The sequence below is a fragment of the Anoplopoma fimbria genome, unplaced genomic scaffold, assembly GCF_027596085.1.
Source record: "Anoplopoma fimbria isolate UVic2021 breed Golden Eagle Sablefish unplaced genomic scaffold, Afim_UVic_2022 Un_contig_8848_pilon_pilon, whole genome shotgun sequence".
Lineage (NCBI taxonomy): Eukaryota > Metazoa > Chordata > Actinopteri > Perciformes > Anoplopomatidae > Anoplopoma > Anoplopoma fimbria.
In genome coordinates, this window is record NW_026553454.1 from 1 (window position 1) to 25,782 (window position 25,782).

Genomic DNA, 25,782 nt, shown 5'->3' on the forward strand with positions numbered 1-25,782 from the left:
CTCCTGTCCTGTTAAAATCATGTCTCACATCTTGTCTCTGCTCATCTTTGTCTCTCTCTTAGTCTAAGAAGAAAGGATCTAAGAAGCAGAGGAGGGAGGAGGGAGGAGGGAGGAGGAGAGGAGGGAGGAGGCTGAGAAGGAGGTTCAGACCATGAAAGAGGAGCTGGAGACCAAGAAGAATGAGGTTCATCTTCACTTTAATAATATAACACATTCATTCTAGTGTCACATAAATGAACTCCTCTCTCATTGTCTCTCTTCTTCTTCTTCTTCTTCTTCTTCTTCTTCTTCTTCTTCTTCTTCTTCTTCTTCTTCTTCTTCTTCTTCTTCTTCTTCTTCTTCTTCTCTCTTTCCTTCCAGGTTGAAACTAAACGAGCTGAGCTTCAGACGCTCCATGAAGAGAAGCTGAGGAACGAGACCCAACTGCAGAAGCTGAAGGAAGAGCTGAAGAACAAACAGGTTCATGTCTTCATCTACATATCTATTTATTGTAAATACAGAATATGAATACAGAGAGAGAGAGAGAGAGAGAGAGAGAGAGCGGGAGAGAGAGAGAGAGAGAGAGAGAGAGAGAGACTGACCAGGTGTTAGACATCAGGTGAGATGACTCCTCTCCTCAGAGGATGTCATGACTCAGCATTTCTGCAGTTTGAGGAACAATAAATGATGTTCACCATGTTAATAAGATCCATTTGACTGTAGCTGCTCTTTATATCACACTCAGTGTCACTGTGCCATAAGCTTTATAACCACTAACATGTTTGGATGTGTCTCTTTATGTCCTCCTCACTCACAGGAAAGAACTCAAAACAGCCAAAGCAGATTTTCTTTGGTAAGAGGTCATGATACAAGTACAATATATACAATGTATTTATATAATATACAATTTATATAATATATGAGGTTTCCTAGTGTAAATAAAACAGTCATCCAAGGAAACACAAAGCAACTCCATTACTGTGATATGAGCCTTTACTTATAGATGGAGAAAGAGAAGAAATGCAGATAAACAGACTGGATTCATTATATAAACTGATGAAGCACTGAAACATTGTATGAAGCAGAAGAGCAGCAGATAGAATATGAATATGTACAGAATATAATGAGGGGTGCTATGTTACAGAAACACACCTGATATCAAGTTAGAGAGGGAACCTTTCCATTCAAATACAGAATATGAAACATATGGAGAGCAGAGCTTTCTCACTTGTTTTTCAGCAGAAATCAGATTATTTCTGTGTCATATGGGTCATTGTATATTATGTTCAGTCATCTGTCTTAATATGATCCAGCGTCATAGCCAACAACTACTACAGCAGCAGCAGAAAGAAGTGGAGACACTGAAAAAGAATCTGGAGAGCCAACAGGAGGAATCAAACATCCACATCAAGAAGGTTTCTATTTGTATCTTTTGCTCATGAGATTTCTTTCAGTGACCAAATGGTTAGTTTTCAGTTCATCTTCTCCGTCTGGGTCCAAGTCACTTCAAGAACCAAGTCAAGTAAAGAATGTGTCGGAGAGGACTTGAGAACTTTTCCAGTCAAAAACCCAAAGTTTGATGATTTAAATGCTATGACTCACATTGATACTCAGACAGTGGAGATGAATAAAAAGGTGTTTTTTTCCAAATGAGAGTTGTTGGTACTTGTTCTGTAACTGAGTCTTTAAGTTCTCAGAATATGCATTAATAATAAACATGTCTCTCATATTGTTCCTGTGTTCTCTTTCCTCCCAGTCTGAAGACATAGAAGGTGAAGTCCAGCAGCTCCAGGATCAGATTCAGAGGATGGAGGCCGACCTGCAGAACCTGATGGAGTCCAACAAGAGAGAGGTTCTTCTTTCTACCTTAACTTTGAGGGTCCAGTCTAGTAACCCTAAAACAGATTCACAGACACTGACTGTGTAGTTAGTTTACTTTGTCTACCAAGCTCAGTGGTCACATCTTCCTTTTTAAATAAGCTTTGACCAGGAAGTAACATACTAGGAGTGTATCTGTATGTGAACACATTATTTGGATATGCATGGTTTGTTTTTCAAAATAAAAGGGTATATAGTAAAAGAGCAGGCACACTGCCACAGGAATTATAGAAAACAGCTGCAATGTGCTACAAGAAGCCTTACTTTCCACAGAGAATCTAGACACAGAGAAGTTACATCATGTTTTTAATTGTTTAAATGATAAACCATGAACTACATTAATTAAAGAACATGGCTCTCCTCATCTCTCCCTTTCTCCCCAGTTGGAAAGAAGCAGAGAAGCTCCAGCAGAGTCTTCCACCTCGTTGGTAAGTGGTCATGTAGAAGTGAAACACTCAAAGGTTCCTGATAAACATTTAGCTTCTTTATAAACTCTACCAGCAGAAGAGCTGCTGCAGGACGGAGTGGGAAGTTTGGAATTTGTTTAGGATTAGTTGGTGTAACTTCAGAGTTTCTAACACATGAATAACTGAATATAATCAACTGTAGAAGATGAGAATCACTGAATATGTATTATGGTATGTTTAGTCACATTCCCTAATAAGAAACATTTCTATCATCTTGTCTCTAATCTCTGTCTCCTCTCTTTCTATCGGCTTAAGTGGCCGCTAGTTTCCAGACAAAAGTTCCAGGATGAGCAGCAGAGGAGGCAGAAAGCTGAGAACCAAGTTCACATCCTGGAGGAGAAACTTCAGACTAAGACCAGGGAGGTTTGTATTTGTTTTAACCACTCTCTTCATGTCTCTCTTCATGTCTCTCTTCATGTCTCTCTTCATGTCATTCATGTTTCTAATGTCTCTCTTAATGTCTCTCTTCATGTCTCTCTTCATGTCTCTCTTCATGTCTCTCTTCATGTCTCTCTTCATGTCTCTCTTCATGTCTCTCATCATGTCTCTCTTCATGTCTCTCTTCATGTCTCTCTTCATGTCTCTCATCATGTCTCTCTTCATGTCTCTCTTCATGTCTCTCTTCATGTCTCTCTTCATGTCTCTCTCTTCATGTCTCTCTTCATGTCTCTCTTCTCAGTCTCTCTTCATCATGTCTCTCTTCATGTCTCTCTCTTCATGTCTCTATCATGTCTCTCTTCATGTCTCTCTCTTCATGGATGTCTCTCTTCTCTCACAGTTGGAGGGAAAACAGGCTGACAGTCATAAATATCAGGAGGAAGTGGAAACCCTGAAGACTCAGTTAGAGTCCAAGAATAAAGAGGTGAATATGATCATTATTGTCTGTCTGGATTAGGATGTCTTCATGTCTTCTCCACATCTTTGTTTGTCTTCGGTCCATCTTTAAATGTCTCACATATGCGCTTTGCTCCTCCCACTTCTACTGCTTTATTGTATCTTTAGTTTATTAGAAGATGTGAAATAAAACAAATAACAAAGACGATGTTTAAACCCGAGTTCGATGAGGAGAAAAGGCAGCAATGAAGACTGAAACCAGAACCACATGTTGTGTTTAAGCTCAGGTCCAAACCAGGCAAAGATTAAAAAAAGTCAAAATAGTCCAAAAGATGTCGTCTTTAAGTGAGGTTGAGAGGCTGCTAAAGTCAAAGAAGAAACATTCAAACAGACTCATCCTCAGAGACAGAACAGCTATGTATATGTATTGTGAACAGATTATGATTTACAAACATCATCATCCATCTGTCTGTCTGTCAGCTGGAGGACAAACGAGATGCTAACACACAGTGGAAGAAGAGCCACGATGAACTGAAGGAGACAAAGAGTCAACTGAAGAGAAAGGAGGAAGAGATCAGCCGGCTGAATAGACAAGTACACACACACACACACACACACACACACACACACACACACACACACACACACACACACACACACACACACACACACACACACACACACACACACACACACAGTCAGTCACAACAACTCAGGCCTAGACGTTGGAAACAGATTTATTTGGGATGAAGGATGTCCTGGTATGACCTCACACAGAACATCAGGCTCAGAGACCTGTTACATTAGAAGTTACACTCACAGCTCAACGTATATTTCCTGTGAATCTGTGTCTGATTCTGATTTAAATGGAAATGGTTGAAATCATCATCCATCTGTCTGTCTGTCAGCTGGAGAACAAACGAGATGCTGACGCAGAGTGGAAGAAGAGCAACGATGAACTGAAGGAGGCAAAGAGTCAACTGAAGAGAAAGGAGGAAGAGATCAGCATGCTGAAGAGAGAAGTACACACACACACACACACACACACACACACACACACACACACACACACACACACACACACACACACACAATTAACTCATATTAGGGCTTAAAGTTAAAATTTAGGGCGTGGCCATTTTGAGTGACAGGTGGGAACAACATGTCTTCCAGCAGCTAGCACCTACACAGATAGCTACATAGCAGTAGACACATGTTTGACATAGTATGACATTTTGAAAACATAATGAATCATCACTGTGTTGTTGGTGTAACAGATGAAAAAAACAGTTTCCTCATGTTTGAATGTTAAAGTGTTGACAGACTGGTCTGATATGTAATCTGACATGTCATTATTTTAATGATGAGCACTCTGGTGGTGCAGAGGAGACCTGAGCTGCTGTTTGTCTTCATCTCTCTCTCAGTTGGACAAGAAGCTCTGGAATGAGAACCAGAAGGCTGATGAAGACATGAAGCTGCTGCTGAACAGAAACAAAGAGGTTCATCTCTTCACACAAATCATCTTTTTAATTTATCTATATGACATTGATTTGAACAGTACATCTATTAATTGACCTTTAAGAGTCAATAGAGTTTTGCTGATTTCTTGACAACATTTACTTTGAGACATTCAGTTTGTTCAGTTTATGGACTTATTTTATAATAACATGCTGATTGTTATATTTACATTATTTGTGCTTAAAGTAAACTGGGTTACACCTGAGCCAGCCTATATGCACATAATCACAACCTCCAGCCAATCAGAAACTAGTTTTCATCCAGATGAGAATATTATGTTTATTAAATAAAGTACTGGATCAACTAAATCTCTTTCCCTCACAGTGGCAGCAGAAACTCCATGAAGAGAAGACCAGGAGGGAGGCAGCTGAGAGAGAAGTGGAGACCTTAAAGAAGGTGAATACAAAGGTTCATTTTGAACAAAAGCAGTTTTTATTCATTTATCAGTTTTTCATGTCACTTTCTTTGTATCTTCTTCACAAATTATTGTTTTTTGTCTGAAACCAAACAACGTATCCTCATAAAACGGTTTGTATGGAATCTAACAAAAAGTCACTCCCTATTTTTCATTTGTTTTCCTACAAAAGCCAGCAACTTGTCAAATTACACTCGTTACTTGCCTCCAGTCTTTTACTGAATTAACGTCCTCACAGGAAACAATTTAGGCAACAAAACTACTTCTAAAGGTTTCAGAAAAAGATGATATTTGGAGTTAAAATAACTCGGCAGTGCTACTGATACTGGAGTACACAAGTTATGCCACATGAACTTTGCAGAGGTCTCCTGGGTGAGATATCCACCCTTTGTTGGCTTTTAAGGTTTTTAAACTTCCTCGTTCATGATTACGTGGAGAACATACACAATCATTTTGTGGGATATCTACGAAATAAGGTAGTTAAAATAATAAAATGAATATATTATTATATAATATTAAATAAAATGAACACTTGAGATGATGAAGGCACTGACAAAGTAGTACAAAATGTAACCTATACGATGAGAACATCCTGAACCAAGACAACTCAAACTAGACCTGAGAGCAGATCTGAGACTCTAAATCTAAAAGTTCTGAAACTGAACAGATCACAAAGTGTTAAAGATCCCCATAGAACATCAGGTCAGTATGAACACTGTCCTGTTTAAGTCTAAAGGTGTTGACTTTGTATGTAATCGGGCCACGTCTAAAATTTCTGTTTCTCTTAACATAACCTTATGGAGGAGGAAGATTTATAAACATTCAATATGGTTACTCAACATTTATCAAAACATACCTGAAAAGATTACAATTTGCAGTTAATTACATGTATTCCCATTTCTTGTAAAATGGCAAAAAAGATCTCACTCATAAGGAAAACTGAAAATATTAAACTCAATCTATCACAGTCAGTTCAACAGTTCACCGTCACTTCCTGCATGAATCTACTGCTGAACGCTCAACATCCATCTGTCTGTCTGCTGGCTGTTGATTACTGTTGATCACTGATCTGTATTGTTGTCTCTCTCTCAGGTACAACACAGCAGATGTCCTCTCACAGCCAATCACAGTCCTCTGCAGGAGAACAGCAGCTCAGCCAATCACAGTCCTCAGCAGGAGAACAGCAGCTCAGCCAATCAGAACTCAACCACAGGACCTGGAATCGTCATTGAGGTCGACCAACGGGGGAAATATATCCGTCTCAGAAACAAGTCCCATGAGGTAACGTTGTTTGTGTGTATGAACAATGTACCAGTATTTATGAGTGTGAAGAATATTTATAACTGTATGTTTACTTAGTGAATCCAGAATCCATGTTCTCTTGTTTTCATGTAAAGAGTGAAATGACATCCAATCATTGATAAGCACTGAATAGATTCTACTGTAGCATTAATCTGTTAGTCTCTCTCTGTCTCACCCTCCCTCTCACACCTGGTTTCCTACAGGACCGACCACTGGGAGGCTGGAGGTTAGAAATGCAGGTCAGCAGAAGAAACATCTCGTACACATTTGATAAATCTTACAAGCTCAAGTCTGGAGAAACTGTCACTGTGAGTCTTTCTTCCTTTCTCTATTTATCTTGTTACATTTTGTCTTTTTTCTCATCCATGTCATCCCTGTTGTTGAGTTCCATTTGCAATAAAATAAATAACTAAATAATATGAATACCTTATTGCTTTAATTAGTTAATGATTTAATGATTCTGCTCTTAAGTCAGTGACCTTTGTATTTTACAGATGTCAGGTCCAGGTTGTGATACTCTTTCCTCTTCCTCTGAGCTCTGGTGGAAGGACTTTAGGACGTTCAACTCTGCAGACAAACTGAAGTTCACCCTCATCGACAACACTGAGAGCCGACATGAACTCACTTATACTATTTTTGCTTAGCTTACCTTATTGCTCCTTTTAACTGGAAAAAGGAGAAAAAGTTTCCATCTGTAACTCCAAATTAATTCTGAAGGGTGGATATATATATTTATATACGTATAAATATATACTGGAAATGTACTCTTCATTGTTGAGGAAAATAGCATTCTAAAATCTATAAATAAAATAATGAACTGTTATAAAGACAGTGTAAAATAAGTTAAACTCACGATTAAAGTGTGAGCTATTGTAACTCAGGAACTTTTATTTTATTATCTTTGCTGGATTGAACATATTAGATCTTCACAAATGTTTGTTTCTATGTTTTCTATTTGTTATTCAATTTAAATTGTCAATATGTAACCCCTTCTCCATTTCATGTGATGAAGGAATAAAAAGATAAATACATTTTTGATATCTTATTTTATTTCCTAAATTCGAGATAATATTTATATTTGAGAAATATCAACTTCCAAATGTGTTTTATTTCTAAATATGTTTCCTGTTAGATAGAACTCTACTGTATAATAAACAGATATAATTGAGTATTAATTGACAGATTTTTGTACATTCTTTGATGTTTTTTCAAAATCAGTTGTGCTGACAATCTTTTCTTGGCTGAAATCCCTCAATATTTTATATTTACATGTTTTCTGTTCAAATAAACCTTCAGAATAATATTCTTAACATATTGTTGTCAGTTTTGTTTTTATTTTGTTCTGTTGTGACAAACGGAACAAAATAAAAGGTGATGCAGCAACACAGCAGCTGGTCTAACCGACTAGATATTATATTAATATGTTTCCTTATATACATTACTGAATGTGACGCTTTGAACTAACCATCAAACCATGAACGTCTGGCTGTTTCACAGAGGCTCCTGAACGCCTCGTCTATACAGACAAACTCTCGTGTGGTTTGTGTGTCAGAAGCTGAAATTATCACCAGAACGTGTAGAGTCTAAAACCAAACCCAGACCAACACGCTGAGGAAACTGTCAGCTGACCTTTTAAAAATAGTCCATGTATCAGTCAGTAACCTTTTCTGTGAGAAAGTCTAACAGCTGCTGCAGGTTTGAACATGTAACACAGAGACGTCTGACAGCTCACAGTTCAACACAACTCAACACAAAGTTCAGTTTTATCTCTTCTGACCCAAAGCATGATGGGATGTTCTCTGCTTCGTTATCTAGAGGACCAAACTACCTTCAACCTGTAGACGTGAGTCTCAGTTATTTCTGTGTGACTCTGAGTTTCCCACAGTGAAGTAGTCCCAGCAGCAGCAGCAGCAGAGCCACCATCACTATGGTGAACACAGTCCTTAAGACGAGGACAGCGTGGAGGAAGTGGTCTGAGGAGGGACAAGTCTCTCTGTGAAGATCTGCAAAGACAACAGAACATCTGCTGTGACATCATCTCAGCCTTACAGCATGCTAACATAACATCTGGCTATCTTCATTTGAGTCATTGCTATGTTTTACCTCTGACAGTCAGCCAGCTCTCTGCTGACTCTCCTCCATCAGAGACTCTGCACTTGTAGAGTCCTTCATCAGACTTGGAAACATGGAGGATGGTGATGTTTCCCGTAGAGCTGCTCCTGATGAGGAGGCCGTCTTTATAGAAATCAGCTGTGATGGTAGAGGAGGTCGTCATGTTTCTGCACCTCAGAGTCACATCGTGTCCTTCTCTCACAGGGAGGACAGGACTCTCCAGGATCACTGAACCGTCTGAAAAACAAAGATTTGATGGCGTTTCTTCTGAAGATCGATGAAATGCACTCGTGGGCATGAGTTAGATTGAACATTGACATCAGTTTAATGTCCTATTTAGGCTTTTCTCTCAAGATAGTCTCATTCATTTCATGCAATAAGTCATGGAAACTGAAACGTACTAGTGACAGAGATGACGACACTGTTGCTTCTCTCTCCTCCTTCAGTCTCACACCAGTATTCTCCTCCGTCTCCTCCATAGGCTCTTTGAATAGAACATGACAGTACCAGCGTCTCCTTATAACATGAAGAAATAAAGTCCACAGCGGTCCTGATCCCTCTCAACTGAGTGGATCCATCAGAACCCACACAGTGAAAAGAGACCGACTCGTACTCAAAGAACTGCAGTCTGTTTGGAACGATACGAAGAGCTGCATCTGAATCAAATGAAACGGACGTTACTGCAAACATCCATGTTTTAAAGACATTATTTAAATGAAAACATGGCTGAGATCAATGATGGATGTGGATATGAAGAGTTGACTGAGTCCTACTTACCGATATTCTGAACATGTGCTCCGAGCAGAATGAATACAAGCATCACTGGACAGACAAAGGAAAGATACTCTATGTCACCTATGGACGTATGTACTGTCTTTACATACAGAGGGAAATGTAAAACTTATAGAATATATATAACATAGACTCCTCAGTACTCACTCAGTCTGAAGCAGAGAGTTGTAACCTCCATGTGGTGTTGCTGCTGACTGACATCAGAGTGAAACAGAGCTGAAGTTAATTCTAGATGAGAACTTCCTCTTCCTGTTCACTGTATTTCTGATGTTGATGCAAAAGCTGGGGCTGAACTCACTGTGGCTTCAACATTCAGCAGTGAGCAGTGTGCTTCACCCTGACACTTAGGGCTGAAGGTCCTCTTGACTTGGACTGGGTTTACTATGACCACGATGACTGAGAGTGTTTACAGACATGAACACCACGCCGCCCTACACCTCCACTACTCACTGATGCAACATAGCTAGTAGCATGACCATGCTTACTGACCAGACGCAGTACACGGGTAGGTGACCACTGTGGTCGTCCAAATGAAGTTATGACAGCTAAGGTTCAGGAGAATGACCGTTCTTATTCCACCCACCAACTCATAACCTGTGACTTTTTAATCCCACCATCTGTGCCTCATCAACTCAGTCACCCGTGCAGACCTATAAACTCTCTCTGACGCCTCTCTCTCCCACTCATATCAGTTCTCATGCCCCCCACCCCCTAAACCCTGTTCTTCTCCTCCTTCCCCTCATAGCAGGATGGCATGGCAGATCAGCTGCCAGCTCTGTTGCCTTACAACAAGGATGTCTTGAATTTCATAAGAATGCATACGGAGATGGTGAAGCTCAAAGCTCATGAGGACAAGCCCCCAAGTCTGAGTCTGGACCCCCCAGGGATACCTGATGCTCCGTCAACAACTCAAAGGCCTCGGTCATCCCCATGAAAACTACCCCTTCACATCCCCCCTTGACCCCCTGCTCACAAAGTGTCACCATCTTGTTTTTACTTTAGTATGTTTCCTGTTTTATTTTGAAGTTCCCTGCCTCTTGTGTCTTGTGTTTATTTCACTTCCTGCCTTTGTAATTGTCTGCCCCTCCCCTGATTGTATCACCTGTGATGTATTAGTCTTGTCAGCCTTGTTCTGTTCTCTTGTGTTTCTCCACCAATCAGCTCTCAGTCCTCATGTCTGCCCAGCTGTGTCTGGTTGTCTGATTAGTGTATTGTGTATTTATAGTCTGCAAAAGTCCTCTTGACTTGGACTGGGTTTACTATGACCACGATGACTGAGAGTCTTTACAGACATGAACACCCTCCCCTCATCCCTTTACATCCCTCCTCTGGACCCCTTTACATCCCTCTCCTCGTCCCTTTACATCCCTCCTCTGGACCCCTTTACATCCCTCGTCCCTTTTCATCCCTCCTCCTCGACCGTGTTGCCAGAGTGCATCCGTCAGCCTGCTGGTCTCCTTGCCCGACCTCCTGAGCAGCTCCGTCAGCCTGGTTGTCCTCATGGCCGCCCTCCAGAAGGGTTCCGCCTTACCCAAACCCCTATTCCTCGTGTGAGTCGTACTGCTTTTGGGTTCTGAATACACCCGTTACAGAACCTTTTTCATCCCTCCCTCAACCCCCTTTATATCTCTCGTCCACTTTTTAATCCTCCTTTGGAACCCCTTTCCATCCCTTGACCCCTTTTCTTTGTTTCATGGAGGACGTTGCACATGGTTAATAAGGGAAGCTGCTTGAGTCAGGAACGATGAAGACGAGCTGTTTGAGGGTTTTATAACCCATTTCCACACACCCCTAATTAGTTAGCAGTGTATCTGTCTGCGTTTGAGCACCCCTTTCTTGTCAGTAGATGATGGTGGACGTAGTTGTCTTCACCCTGACCAACAGCTGAAAGAAATCATTTTACTGCTTCAGTCAGCATTAATATTACAGAGTGTAAACTCAGGTAAATAGATGCCGTTTGGCTTAAATACTAAAAAGACAAGAGCCTCTTTAGCCTCTCAGGAATGGTTGAGTCACTTGTATTAATAACCATTTAAAAGCATGTGTTTATTGACTGTATCACTGGTTCACTTTCAGAGCAGCAGGATGCTTCACCAGACAGACGGACTGTCCCTTCAGTCTCCGTTCAGACCTCTCACTGTTTTGCTTTTCCATCTTCTCTTGTAGAGGTAACTCACACACAAATGCAGTCACATTGTAACGGGTGGTGTGTTGCAGTACGACCAGGAGACTTTATTCAGAGCTTTATTCAAAGCGGAACAAACAGCAGGTAGACAGAAAAAAGGAGCACAAAATCGGGGACAGAAGGCTGAGTCAGTTACCGGGGCAGAGGCAAATCACGGGAAATCAGTCCAGGGGCTGGAAGGTTTTGATCTGGCAGTGAGTGTGTGTGAGAGTGTATTTATACTGAGGTGAGTTGCAGCAGAGTGAGCAGGTGAGAGGGATTGTGCTGATGAGGTGTGGCAGACAGGTGCACTGCATGAGGCATGTTGAGAAATTCAGGTGTGACTGTGACAAGATAGGTTTTTGACAGTGTAGTGAGTTAAATATTGCGGGTGTGGTCAGACATGTTGGTTCCTGTAAGATATCTAGCAGCTGCATTTTGAATAAGCTGTCCCTGGGGGCCACAGGTCACAGAGGTCTGGTCTGGTATTTGACGAGTTTAATTTAAATAAATTGTTAATCATATGACATGTCCACAGAAGAAGAAATTCATTTTGGTTTGTTATTACATCATTCATTTATTATTACATTTTCATTAAGGAATGCAACATTTTGTGATCACTTCTGCAATATGTAAAAGTGTATTACATGATGCATGGAAATGTATAACAAAGTGCGTTCAAGCTGTTTATTCCTAAATGTGGCAGATTATTACAAAACATGGGTGTTATTACATCATCAAAAGGAACATTTATTATATTTTGTAAAGTTATAACATGATGTGTTGGAGCAACCGTGTCTTCTATAAATGACATGAACATACTGTAAGTGACTAGGTTAAGTGAAAGATTGTAAACACAAACACACCTAAAGTCTGAATTTTGCCGGATTCAAATTGAAATGCAGTTGAATAATATTATTATGTTACATTGCTAACAGGAATAATCTGAGGGCGATGTTGATTTTCAGTTTCATAAATATTAGGGTCTCACTAAATCAAACTTCCCACAGTTTTGTTTTCTCCTGCAATTCCAAGACCTTTTGACACAACATGTTTTTCTTCCCAGATCCAGTATTCTTCTGATCAGATTGAACTGTGTTGTTCCACCACTTGCTATGTTTTACTACTGAAGACTTTACTTACATCTCTGGTATTCTGCTTGTTATTCTTCAAGGCGTGCATTTCCTCTTCAGTCACAAACATTGGACTAACTGTAAAATAAAAGCAGAACAACCCTCACATAATTTATCAACACCAGAAGTAAAACAGACAATTGCATTTTCAATTAAAATTATTCATAATTTATTTAAGATTATACCATAATGCTTTTATTAATGAATGTTTGACTTACTATTTGGATCTTCTCCATTTACACACAACAATGAGAAGTAACAGAATGCAAACAGCCAAACTAACAGCCAGACCAGTAATGATGGGAGATGAACAGGACTGGAGTTTAAAGAAATCATCTGGAATGATAAAACACAGAATAAAATTACATTTATAGGAAACTGACCGTCATTTGAACACATTATACATGTATGAATCGTTTCTACCTGGAACAGTGATGTGTGTCTCTCTGGTCTGGTTGGTGTTCTTCTGTTGGACTCTACAGGTGAAGCTGTTGCTGTGTCTCTTCTCCACAGTCACTCTGCTGCTGACAGTATAGAGGTCATCAGGACCTCTGACTGTCTCTGTAGGTCCAGCAGAGAGGAGGTTTCCCTCAGCGTCCAGCCACAACACCTCCGGCTCTGGATACCAGCCTCTGGACTCACAGTCTAACACCACTCCACTGCTGGCCTTATCGATCCCTTCTAAACTGATGGTGGGCGAGGAGACAGCACCTGGTGCAGAGAAAGTGATAAAATGACCAGATGAATATTTTCTTGCTGCATCTTTCTAAATGGTGTTGCAGGCAGTCAGAAACGCATGATGTTTTCTTTTCAAAATAACTTAAAAATGTAACTGTTCAAAGGCGGGTCGATGCATTTTGATAGTGACAATATTGCTCATCAACAAATCTTCCCAAACACACTGTCTGACCTACCAATGTTGAGTTGGATGAAAGCTTCCTTCCATAACGAGGGAAGGAAGCATTTGTATTTCCCTGCATCGGAGGCTTTGACCCTGAAGAGCTTGAGGGAGACGTTTCCGTTGATCAGCTGATCCACAAACAGAGCTGTGCGGTAGTTATACAGAGGATTCTGACTGTGATGCACCAGGCGTCCCTCTTGGTGGACGTGGATGTACTCGGGGTCTGAGCCGGGTCTGGTCCACTCCACTGTCCTGGAACTGGCACTGATGGGAGGATCGAGGCGACACGGTAGAACGACATCATCACCAGCGACGGCTACGATTGGTTGAGGTGAACAGATCAGGTTTGACTGGCCTGTAAGGAGAGGAAACAGAGTGGATGTAGCTGCAGTCTGCACTCCCAGTTTCACTGTGTTGGTCACAGACATGCACATGACCTTCATGAAGGTTTCAGGGAGGCTTTCAGCAGTTCAGCCCACAGGTGCATTTCATAGGAAGTGGAACTTCTGGGGCTTTGCTGGGTTTTAAAGGCCTGCTGCTGCTCTACCTCACTGCCTGTGAGCCCATTATTATAAACCTGCAGGTGTTCTGTTTGGAAGCCAGATCCATGCTGGAAAACACAGTTTCACACATACTGTACCTGCTTTGAGGACCTCTAACTAAATATCAAACCTGCTCTGAATGTATATTTCTGGAGCGTTTTTCTTTTTGTAGTGTTTTATTAAGACATGGGGTAAGGCAGAGATATTTTAAGACTTTAAAGATCAGCTTAATGATTGACAACATGAATTCACATTCACTAGTCTGTGTGACAAAAACACCAGAAATGATGAATGGGAAACACCTGAGAGTCGGGGGGGAAAGAGGAGTCAACAGAGGACAGCAGTGATGTTCATGAAAGTAAACAGAGTGGACAACAACGTGATGACGGACGAGTTGACGAGTCCTAATGTCTCTTTGAGCTGCTGACGGAGATCTGGACTTCCTGGTCTTTGTTGGACCCACAACAAGCTTAGTCTCCTGCTACTGTCCTCATGTCCTCCTGCTACTGTCCTCATGTCCTCCTGCTACTGTCCTCATGACTTCCTGGTACTGTCCTCATGTCCTCCTGCTACTGTCCTCACAACTACTGTCCTCATGTCTCCTGTTACTGTCCTCATGTCCTGCTACTGTCCTCTGTTACTGTCCTCATGTCCTCCTGCTACTGTCCTCATGTCCTCCTGTTATGTCCTCCTGCTACTGTCCTCATGTACTGTCCTCATGTCCTCCTGCTACTGTCCTCATGTCCTCCTGTTACTGTCCTACTGTCCTCATGTCCTCCTGCTACTGTCCTCATGTCCTCCTGCTACTGTCCTCCTGTTACTGTGCTACTGTCCTCATGTCCTCCTGTTACTCCTCCTGCTACTGTCCTCATGTCCTACTGTCCTCATGTCCTCCTGTTACTGTCCTCATGTCCTCCTGCTACTGTCCTCATGTCCTCCTGCTACTGTCCTCATGTCCTCCTGTTACTGTCCTCATGTCCTCCTGTTACTGTCCTCATGTCCTCCTGTTACTGTCCTCATGTCCTCCTGCTACTGTCCTCATGTCCTCCTGTTACATGTCCTCCACTGTCCTCATGTCCTCCTGCTACTGTCCTGTTACTGTCCTCATGTCCTCCTGTTACATGTCCTCCTGCTACTGTCCTCATGTCCTCCTGCTACTGTCCTCATGTCCTCCTGTTACTGTCCTCATGTCCTCCTGCTACTGTCCTCATGTCCTCCTGCTACTGTCCTCATGTCCTTTTTTGCTGCTTTTTTGAAGCCTTTTCTACTTAAATTACAAAACATTTAGCAAATATGTTTAAAAAGGTAAAGTTAAAATATGAATCTTTGTTTTTCACTAAAGAGAGCTGGTAGAAGCAGGTTGAATGCAGATCAACCAGACCTACTATCACATGATTGACTGCAGAATATCAGCAGTTACCTCTAATCAAATAAATATGCCAGGACTGTTATTCATTATTTTATTTTCATTAAGGCTAAAGCAGACCAGTTTTATCAGACTTAACGATACACAATGACCATCAATATAAATGTATTACCTTTCCTGAGTTTAGACAGTTATTGTTTAGATTATTATACATTTAGTTTGTTGGTACTTTGGGCAGTTCTATGAAACCCCACCTGTCTCCAGAAACCCTGTCAGCTGTGGATTACTGGATGTAAAATATTCTCATGGTGAACTTCCTTTCCTAAGTCAATCTGTTCCAGCGTGAGGAGTAAAGACTCAGGTTACCTGTTGTTTCTGCGAGGCTGCAGAGGACAAACAGCAAGAATCCAAACCAGCTGAACAGACACATTTTATTCTGTCAACAGAAGTGAAAAAAAGAGGAGTTCAGCGTGTTACAGTCTATAAAGGAGTCTGAACACCAACAAGTCAGGTGACGTTAAAGGAAGAGTTCAGTCACGATCTTTAGCAGTTGGATCATAAAATACTGAAATTGGTTATTTTTCTATATCCTTATTGTTTACATATTAATACAGTTATACATTCCTTAAGTCTGGTTGCTAGATTCAAACATTGTAGAAGACACAGCAGCCTCAGCGACTGAAGCTTTGTTGGCTTCCCCTTCGTCAGATAATCACTGTTACAAAGCTACACTTTGATTTTTAGGGCAAAAGCAGTAAAAGCACACGGTAATATAACAAATCCTTCAATCAGCGAGAAGTATTATTATTTTATGTGTCTTAAAAAAGTGTACAACATTCATTCAAAGTAATATTAAGTCCCCTTACCTTTAAATAAAGTTGCATATAGATGTTCAGATGAGACTTTGGTCTATTTTTTATTATTTTATAACCAGATCGACCATAAACTGTGACATCAGCTGGTTACTGGTTAACTATTATTAACAGAAACATTTCATATGCAGACGGATCAACCAACTGTTACAATGAGGAGTTTCTAATTCTGCTCAAACAGGACCATGTTTGTGTTTAAGACGTTTTAATACAATAACCGACACATATTGTAAACTAAATACACAAAGGTGTAACAATAAGTATTTTTTAAACTTCACACTCAGTCACATAAAAGAAGCAGAATTCACACTAGTCTCATTTGAATGTGCTCATCTCTTTTAATGTAAACCTGCTAACACAGGATATTTCTGCATATAATGGAGATAAATATACTTTAAATATTAAAACATTCTTGTGTTTACCTACTTTTGTCTTTACTAAATAACTTCAATGTTTCACTTTCTATCTAATATTCTGAAGTTTGGTTATTTGTCAACATAAAAGAATAATGCATTTGAGTAAACTTGAAAAGGTGCTGTGGTTCCGTTTCCCAAAATATTTCGGATTATTTTTTATTTGATTATATATTATTCATAATGGAACTGATAGATGAATTTGACCAGACATATTGAATCAACAAACTTTATTAACACATTACATCTTATCACACTACAGCAGAATATTGGCTTTACCTCGTGAGTCATTTAACAGATAAAATGTGAGTTAAAAGAAGACGAGGATGTCTCGTAAATGAATTTAAAATACAGCTTTCAACCAACAGCAGCACTCAAGAACTGTTGTGTTTTCATCAGAGACCTCGACTGTCATAGTAGTTATCCTGGTAACTTGAGTTCATTTAATAACTATCACAAGTGTTACTTTAAAACTGGTTTAATTAGCTAAATTAAAAACACATTGCATTAAATTAGCAAATAATGTGAAACTGTATGCAACTATATGCAAAAAACGTAAATAACACAATTAATCAGTACAACCCTGAATTCCATCCAATCATTTTGTTGAAATGAAATGGACATAAAGACTGTAATTCCAATATTTCACATTGTTGTTTGGTATGATTGACGTACGGAAAAAAATAAAAATGAAAACAGGAAAGTCAGATGGGAAGTTTACTCTGGAAAAATGCAAAATCAATCATCATATTATTACAATACATTTAAAAGGGTAAAAAATATGATACAAAAACAGAATATAAGAAAACCTCCCTCCTCTCTATGACTGAGGTTTCCTCTGAATCTCCTCCTGTTCTTTCTTCATTTGCTCCATGTGGTCCTCTACATTCTTCTTCTTCTCTTTTAGTTCATTAATCTTATCTATTAATTTCTTCAATAGTTTTTCTAAGTTCATATCCATTAGTTGTAGTTCTTTCTTCTTCTCCTCCAGGTTCCAGTTGGTCTCTGTTATAATATCTTTTAGTTTGAAGAATCCCTGACCTTTGTTGGCTGTTTTATCTCCCTCCTTCTCTGCTTCATCTCTCTCCACTGAATCAACCTTCTTCATATTCTCCTCCACCAGTTTATCTGCCTCCTTCTGTTGGATGATGAGTTTCTCTCTCTGTTCCTCCAGTTCCTTCTTCAGGTCTGTCAGTCCTTCAATAACCTGTGTCATGTCTTTCTGTTCTTCCTCTTCTGTTCTTCCTCTTTCTTCTGTAACTCCTCCTCCATTTTCTGTCTGTCTGCCATGAGCTGCTCTCTGCTTCTGTCTGCTTCCATCAAAGACTGCAGTGGTGTTGTCTGGATCTCTGTGTAGAAACACAAGCAGTGATATGAAAGACCTTTGATTAGAAAAAAGATGTGAAACTGCATACGACACAGGTGGCAAACAGATGTTTAGTATTGAAAGTTAAGAAATTGATAAATTCAAATGACAACAAATAGTATCTTCACTGTAAAAATGTTTTAAATAAGAGCTTACATTTTTTCAAATGGTAAGCTATTTTCTGACAGGTTGTCCAATGACATTCCACATGAGCAAATAAATAGAAAATGCAGCGTAAAAAACGCATCGTAAAAAAAGTCCTTCTATTCTATACTCACCAGTTTTGTTTTGTCTCCATTTCCAGACCAAAAGGACAACAGCGAGGACAATTATGAAGCCAAACACCACGCTAACGGCAATGCAAGGAGTACAACTAGATGGAGACACGAAGAAATCCTCTGGAAAAATAAAAGAGATACAACAAGTTTTATGTTTGACAGATAACATAAGATCTGTGTGTTTCATGAGCAGCAATCTGAAGTTGTTATTTTAGAAACAATTCCTACCTGGAACAGTGATGTGTGTCTCTCTGGTCTGGTTGGTGTTCTTCTGTTGGACTCTACAGGTGAAGCTGTTGCTGTGTCTCTTCTCCACAGTCACTCTGCTGCTGACAGTATAGAGGTCATCAGGACCTCTGACTGTCTCTGTAGGTCCAGCAGAGAGGAGGTTTCCCTCAGCGTCCAGCCACAACACCTCCGGCTCTGGATACCAGCCTCTGGACTCACAGTCTAACACCACTCCACTGCTGGCCTTGTGGAGGCCTGCTAAGCTGATAGCAGGTGAGGAGACAGCACCTGTTCAGATCAAACACAAGTTACTTGTCCAAAGCTTGAATAATGTAGTGCATCATTTCTATCTCAAGCATCTCAATTCACCGTGTTGCCATCTACCACTGTGGCTCATGTTGATGAGCAGCCTGAGCTCCTAAAAAGTTACATTCCAATGAAACAAAATACTGTTTTCAACTACGTTTTGAGAGAAAAAGTATAAAAAATGAAATGAAAGGGCACCTGCTAAAGGCAGTCGGAAGCCTATATGTAACATAATCTCAGTTTCCCCACTGGAAGGGCACAAGGGCACTTAATCATGATTTGTTTACCATATAGGGGCATCCAAGACTCTCCATGTTTTTTCTACTCAAATGGCATCTCAGAGGGAACTTTATTAAGTTTTCTCCACTGGATGGGCATCCAAGATGGCACTTACCTATTTTAAGCGAAACCATGATGTTTTGCTTCGTTCCTCTCTATTGTGTCGGTAAATGTTAACCACATGTTTAGAACTGTGACCGTAATCTGGGAGAAATGTAGTTTCCCTCATAACGTCATTGAGAATGCAGTGTAGTTGTATGGGAATGTAATTTGTATGATACATGGTTGTGATGATGAGTCCACAAAGTCCACATATTCACATTTTAGTAGCATTTTACAAAATTAACTGGGTTTAGGTAACAGATAATAATTTAAACATTTTAAAAACAACAAGCTTTCTGGTAAAGTTTGTTGAATAAAATCAAGACTTGAATGTTTTATAGCAAGTTTTATAGCATATGGAAGGGCAAACAGTAGTAGCTCAGGAAGAAGAGCGGGTCGTCCATTAATCACACGGTTCATTCCTCCTCTTGTCTACAGGTTGAACTTAAGCAACTTAATCAAGAAAGTTACCCTCACAATGCTCCCAATGTCTGGAGCAATGAAGGTGAATTCTAAAGTATAAAAGTTATATATGTTAGGTAGTGTATTCAGTTGACTTACCAACAAGAAGCTCAACAAAATATTCTTTACTCAGTTTTGGGATGTAGCATTTGTACATCCCGTTATCAGAGATCTTCACTGTGGACAGTTTCAGGGAAATGTCTCCTCGCTTCAGTTTGCTGATGGACAGTGATGTTCTCCCCTTGTAGGCGTCGTTCTTGTCAGACAGCAGTTCCTGTCCATCATGCCACACATGGACAAATCTGGGGTCCAAGTCAGGTCTCCCCCACTCCATTGTCATGGAAAAAGCATCCGCGGGGGGTTCCAGCTGACATGGCAGAACGACGTCTTCACCAACCATCGCTATGACGGGCTGAGGTGGACTAATCTCCTGAGACCAACCTGGAAAACAGCAGGTCTGATTTAAATCCGATTTCTTCAAATTTGGCACAAAAGTCCACCTGAACGCAAAGATGAACTGATTACACATTGGTGGTCAAAGGTCAAGGTCAATGTGACCTTATGTTCGTCCCAAATTCGTGCTATCTCGAGAATGCTTTGAGCAACTTTCTTCAAATTTGGCACAAACTTCCACTTGGACTAAGGGAAGAACTTATTCAAATGTTGATGGTCAAATATCAAGGTCACTGTGACTTCACAATTCATGTTTTTGGCCATAATTTACGAAAGCATATGCTAAGTATGAGGTCACACAAATATCTAATAGGATACAATTATGAACTGATGACATTTTGGACAGACAAATGTTTGTTATGCAATGTTTCTCGGTGCTAACAAATGCTGAACACTTACCAGTCCAACACAATGCATGTTCAAATGTTGTTAACTTGCAGTGAAAGTGTTATTTGACAAGGTCATGAATGCAGCTCCAGTATAGTTGGCATTATGTGAATACAAATCTTCAAACGGCACTCTAAAGATTTGCTGATATGGGCTAAATATGCAGGTAGACTAAATTACCTGCAAACTACAGGCTAATCATTGGAGCTTTTATTTTACATTTACATGTGTTGTTCTCACTTAAAAACATACCAGACTGTTAATAATTTGCGTGTGCATGTAAGTTACCTCCATAAAATTGTGTTAGGAGAAGGAAGACAAGAGTGTTTTGGAAAACACTGATGAGTCCGACAGGTCTGCGAAGTCCATCTTTAATGTGAACCATCCTGGAGAGCTAAAGATTCAAATACACTTTTATGAAACATGAAATGGTAGAAAAATGGTATTTGAAGCAAGTTGTGCAGCAATAGCATGCAATAACATCATATCATATCTCACAACTTTGATTTCATGGCCCATTTGGATGTGTTTACTGGAACATTACTGGATGAAGAATGTTAAGCACATCTTTAAGTTGTGTTCAGTATCAGTAACCCAGTGATAGTTGTGTGTACATTCTTGGCTAAGCTGCAAACAGCAGCATAGCTAACTTTGGGCACCTTTAGTGTCGCCAAATTGCCAACATTTGTCCAAACATGGACTCAAAAGAGAATACCTGACCATACACCAGAACCTTCAATGCTGTTCAACGCAGCAGCTGAATGTGTTCGATCTAGCATCGGCACAAGTCTCACATTCAGTCAGCTGTGAACGAAGACCTGCTTTCTACATGTGAATGTAATGATAATATGTTGATCAATTAACTTTACTGAAAACATGATTTAAAAAGTAGAATGTGAAAATCCCACCTACCTTTAGTGTGCGTGTCGCCTCGCCTCAATAAACTGTGGTGTAGAGTCCTCAAATACAATGATCTGTACTTTGAACGTGAACATGGAGAATAAAGAGGTGTGGTCACTCTGCAGCATTAACATGCAGATATGGATGACGATCCAGTGAGTTTGTTATGTTTTTATACTTCAAAATAAATTATCTCAAATATTGTGAATGTAGGTTTGCTTTTACTCTATACGTTGACCTATCAGTGCACACCAAAACCCTCCTCTGAAACCCTGATTAAATGTACTCTTCACCATGTGAATCTCTGACTGAACCTCGTCCACAGATGTAGAATATCATTTAGGCCTTTTCGATAATGTAGAAAAATAAATATTATACAATTCAAAGAGCATCAGATATTCAATGTCAGGATCTCCAGGCGGCTGGGTATTTTTATTATATGACTGTGAACAACACTGACTGGTTAACATTTAATCTTAGGTTTGTGTCCGTCCAATAAATGGAGCTGAACATCTGCTCCCTTTACCTGAGCCTCCTAGGCTCTTTTAAATTGGATTTTGTTTTCTGAAAAACAGCAGTTTATTGCCGCTATAATTATCACTTGGGAAGGTGTAATGACTCCAATAATGAGCAATTTTGATCAATGAAAAGAAACAAATAATGAATCTTATCTTAATACAACTTTTAACACATTGTCTGCAAACAACCAATTAAATCTGGTTGATATTAAAGTACTTGTTGTCATATACATTGTGATAATAAACCCACACGGTTTTAAAAAAATTCCCTTAACACTTCATTTTACAAATCTTTTGGTTTGAGCAAGCAAAGATATTGAATTAATTTGTAGTTTTAGGATTAAGTCCTGTTTCCTATTGCACTAACACATGTTTGTGAACTTCACGTGTTCACCTGTTGGACTTTTGGTGAGTTGAATTTGTTCTGATTGCTTTAACCTTTCTGTCTGTTTGGCTGATCTGACATGAATCAAATATTCCTCTCCTTGACATTAAGTAAACTGAGACTCTATTGACCAAAGAACTTTATTTATCTTCACTATCAGGCTTTCAGAGATTTGCTCTATCTTGTCCCAATTCTTCTGATCCTTCAGTAATAATTCCTTAACTAGAATGTTGTACAACTTCAATAGATGGAGCAAAATAGACGTTTAAAGAAACTCTCATACTGTACCTGCTTTGTTCATTAAAGTCGACTCGGCTCAGAGTAACGTACTGTTAGCTGACGCTCAAAGTCCTCAAATAAAACGACTCCTGCTCTGATCCCGCTCGTCTCTAATCAGATAAGGTGTGCTGACTTTTCATTCCTTCTTTCACGGTTCTGTCTCCTGTAAAACACTTCCTGCTTTGCTATGAACTCAAAAATATTTTCCTTAGCTTTACCAGGTCATGTTGTTTACAGTAGAATTAAACAGTGATAAGTTACAAAAAGACAAACGTTTGCAGCTTATTGAATTAGATTTTATTCTGATTTCTAAAATGTCTTTAACAATCAGCTAATTATGAACAAAATACAGAGATAACCCCAAATACATGTATTTGGTATCGTACATACACATACACATAAACAAATCTTATCCTTATCCATATTTTTGCATATCGTCTGCACTCAAATAATGAAATACATTTTTCTGTTACATTAATCATAAATGTCATTTATTGTCATTCTCATCACCTAGTGATAATAAATCCCCAGTCACACTGGACACTATTTTTATGAAATGTCATTTTCATCCCAGAAAGCATGAATTTATTTGAATTTTATTGAATTTAAGCCGGTTCTATTGTGTACCAATGAAATGTTGGTGAATGTTACCTGTTGGACCATCTGTTTGGCTAATCGTAATAGTTTTCCTCATCCCTTCTCCTGGTTATTATGCTAGATATCTGAAACTCTACGGTCTCCAGCATTTTCTCTAACTTCATCTTCACTCTCTCATCGTTTTTCTTTGTCTCGTCTAATTTCCACTGAGCCTTTATGAGGTTTTCTTTCTCTCTTAATAATTCCTCCGGTTTGTCAAATTTCTTTTCTCTCTCTTTTATTTCTTCTTCCACTGACTGAAGCGTCTTCTTGTTCTCCTCCTTATCTGTCTTCACTTTCTCAAGTTGATTGTTGATTTGGTTTATGGTTTCCTCCAGTCCGCTCTTCTGTTTCTGTTGCATGTCAACCATCCGAGCCTCGTTGTCCTTCTCTTTGTCCTTCCTCGTTTCTGATTCTTTTTGAAGCTGTTTACATCTCCGCTCTAATCCATCTCTTTCACCTTTTGTAAGAAAAAGATGTGACATTGAACAACACAGAAACACACAAAAAAGTGGCATTAAAAATCAAAAACAATATTTCATTGAAACAAAGTAACATGTCCTTCCTTGATACTATTAGACACCAAAATAAGTCATTTGAGTTATTGTATGTTTTGCATTGAATTAATAAAGTAAAATCCCTGATAATAAGCCCACTAAACTCACCATTAAATTAATAAATACCATTCAACATAATCCAAAGTAACAGTGGGTTGGTGTTTTGAAGTGAAATATGTTATTACTGTAACCATGAATGAGCTGTGACTTACGTTGACATTTATACCAGACAACAAGCATAACGGAAACTCCAAGAACCAGGCCAGCACAGCCAGAGGTCACAGCCATGGGAATACATTCAGAGGTAAAACTGGATTGGCCCAATTTAGCTGGAATATCAGCTGCTGAGGAGGCGACACCTGAGAGTGAGACGGAGCAGAAAAGTCAAAGAGATTCCATGCTTTATAATAGTTATTATTATATCTGAACAGCTCTTATCATGTGTATATTTTATGAGTGCAGAGACAGAAAAAATAATTGACTAAAGTACTCACTGTTCAACGGATCATGAGGCATAGTGGGGTTCTGAATAATAATGTTCTGTAAACCATCATCAGAATGTTAATTTTCAAATAAGATACCATATGGAGAAGAGAGGCTGAATAATAATAATAACGACAATGATGTAGCTTGTTGACCAGTTTATACTGAAATTGAAGTTGAATCTTCAGTGTAAACCATTTACCTTTTAAATGTGTTCAGTATTTTTCATGCAGCAAAGCCACTCAAAACTTTTAAAAATACATTTTTGAGAAAACATCAACTTGACATGATTTTATTTTACAAATAAACAATGACGCATGTTTAGCAGTCAAAACAAAAAATGTAAATTGAACTATTTTAAAAGCTTACCGGTCGTGTGCGTCAAGAAGTCAGATCAGCTCAGAGTCCTCAAATAAAATGTTAACACATTCAGCAGCTGTTATCAGAAAAAGGGGTGTTCACCTTGTTTCCTGCCAGCTGCAGATCTGTGATAATGTGTGCAAATCTATCAACTAATATTATATAATCCCATTTCCCGAGTGTGCATGCATATCCGTTCTAAACACTGACAATGATGACTTTGATTTACTGATTGCTTTTGTGCGTTTCCAATCACGGGACAGTAATGGGACATACTGACTGTTAACGGTTCAGTTTTCTGTACAACTTCAAAGTCCTGACTTTAACTTGACCTTTGTGTTCTTTTCACCAGCTACAAGATAAGATAGTTACAGTCACAAAATATCAGCCTACAGGTTTAATGGAAGCTCAAAGTCCTTTAGGAGAATAAAAACGCAGCAGTGACGAGAGGTTTTATCTCTGAAGTGAAGGTGACTGCAGAGGGCAGAGTGGGACTACTTACACATATAGTCATAATCCTTTCAGAGAACGTTCTATTGGTTTCAATTACAGGGACAAGAATTGTCAGTTATTTTCTTGTCCCTCGGGACGAATCCAATGTCAATGGAAAGTCAATCAGGAGCCTTATTTTTGGTGGAAAGGCAGGAATATTTAACCAGAAGAGAGATGTTCAACACCCCGTTATGGTTTTATGGTAGTGGTCTCTCAAACTGATTGTGGCAGTTTTCCTAAACCTAACTGTTGGTTTTGTTTCTCATGGTTGATCACTTAGCTTTTATATTTGGCCCACACACTTCTTGTCTTTTTTGGGATAAAACCAGATTATTATCTGCGCTACAGCAGCTCCGCCTCACATAGATATTTCTACATCTACAAACCAGAAGTAATTCAAACAGGAAGAGGAGGTTCTGACCTACATCATGTCTCAGTCGTATTTCAGTCTGATGCTCAGACAGTCAGCAGCAAAGCCATCATGGAGGTCACAGCTCTCTGCATCACACTGAGTGAGTACTGAGTCTTTGTGTCATTCTGTCAGCAGACCAATATGAACTCTGTGTGTGAAGTTCAGCTCTCTTCACGTGTCTCTCCAGTGGTGGAGGTGTTGGTGCTGCTGG

At 39.5% G+C, this 25,782-nt stretch overlaps 5 protein-coding genes and 1 long non-coding RNA gene across 7 annotated transcripts; 3 read left to right on the top strand and 3 right to left on the bottom strand.

Moving 5' to 3' along the window:
- The first annotated feature begins 102 nt into the window (after positions 1–102).
- Positions 103–963, top strand: LOC129116544 (uncharacterized). The gene is made up of 3 exons (XR_008533574.1): positions 103–184; positions 361–459; positions 797–963. It is a non-coding gene; the product is annotated as an uncharacterized LOC129116544 (long non-coding RNA).
- Positions 964–1,174: 211 nt separating this feature from the next.
- LOC129116538 (uncharacterized) lies at positions 1,175–4,605 on the top strand. Its single transcript, XM_054627393.1, has 8 exons — positions 1,175–1,394; positions 1,736–1,831; positions 2,241–2,285; positions 2,580–2,687; positions 3,103–3,186; positions 3,639–3,752; positions 4,067–4,180; positions 4,543–4,605. The coding sequence occupies exons 1-8, from the start codon at positions 1,245–1,247 to the stop codon at positions 4,603–4,605; spliced, it is 774 nt and encodes a 257-aa protein (XP_054483368.1). The 5' UTR covers positions 1,175–1,244.
- LOC129116543 (lamin-A-like) lies at positions 4,281–7,477 on the top strand. 2 transcript variants are annotated; one of them, XM_054627399.1, is made up of 5 exons: positions 4,281–4,657; positions 5,001–5,072; positions 6,184–6,372; positions 6,597–6,701; positions 6,888–7,477. In XM_054627399.1, the coding sequence occupies exons 1-5, from the start codon at positions 4,628–4,630 to the stop codon at positions 7,035–7,037; spliced, it is 546 nt and encodes a 181-aa protein (XP_054483374.1). In that variant the 5' UTR covers positions 4,281–4,627; the 3' UTR covers positions 7,038–7,477. The 2 variants fall into 2 exon arrangements, with proteins under 2 accessions (XP_054483374.1, XP_054483373.1); XM_054627398.1 differs by having other exon boundaries at positions 4,282–4,657; positions 5,001–5,084.
- Positions 7,478–8,247: 770 nt separating this feature from the next.
- Positions 8,248–9,475, bottom strand: LOC129116540 (high affinity immunoglobulin gamma Fc receptor I-like). The gene is made up of 4 exons (XM_054627394.1): positions 9,445–9,475; positions 8,907–9,161; positions 8,497–8,742; positions 8,248–8,396 (listed from the first exon to the last, which is right to left on the bottom strand). The coding sequence occupies exons 1-4, from the start codon at positions 9,473–9,475 to the stop codon at positions 8,248–8,250; spliced, it is 681 nt and encodes a 226-aa protein (XP_054483369.1).
- Positions 9,476–10,604: 1,129 nt separating this feature from the next.
- LOC129116541 (butyrophilin subfamily 1 member A1-like) lies at positions 10,605–13,938 on the bottom strand. The gene is made up of 4 exons (XM_054627395.1): positions 13,509–13,938; positions 13,018–13,305; positions 12,813–12,930; positions 10,605–10,857 (listed from the first exon to the last, which is right to left on the bottom strand). The coding sequence occupies exons 1-4, from the start codon at positions 13,936–13,938 to the stop codon at positions 10,605–10,607; spliced, it is 1,089 nt and encodes a 362-aa protein (XP_054483370.1).
- A 4,489-nt stretch (positions 13,939–18,427) lies between these two features.
- On the bottom strand, positions 18,428–24,340 carry LOC129116542 (butyrophilin-like protein 10). Its single transcript, XM_054627396.1, has 6 exons — positions 24,319–24,340; positions 24,037–24,183; positions 23,526–23,727; positions 19,809–20,209; positions 18,561–18,848; positions 18,428–18,450 (listed from the first exon to the last, which is right to left on the bottom strand). Exons 1-6 carry the CDS (start codon positions 24,338–24,340, stop codon positions 18,428–18,430), a joined length of 1,083 nt encoding a protein of 360 aa, XP_054483371.1.
- Between the last annotated feature and the right edge of the window lie 1,442 nt (positions 24,341–25,782).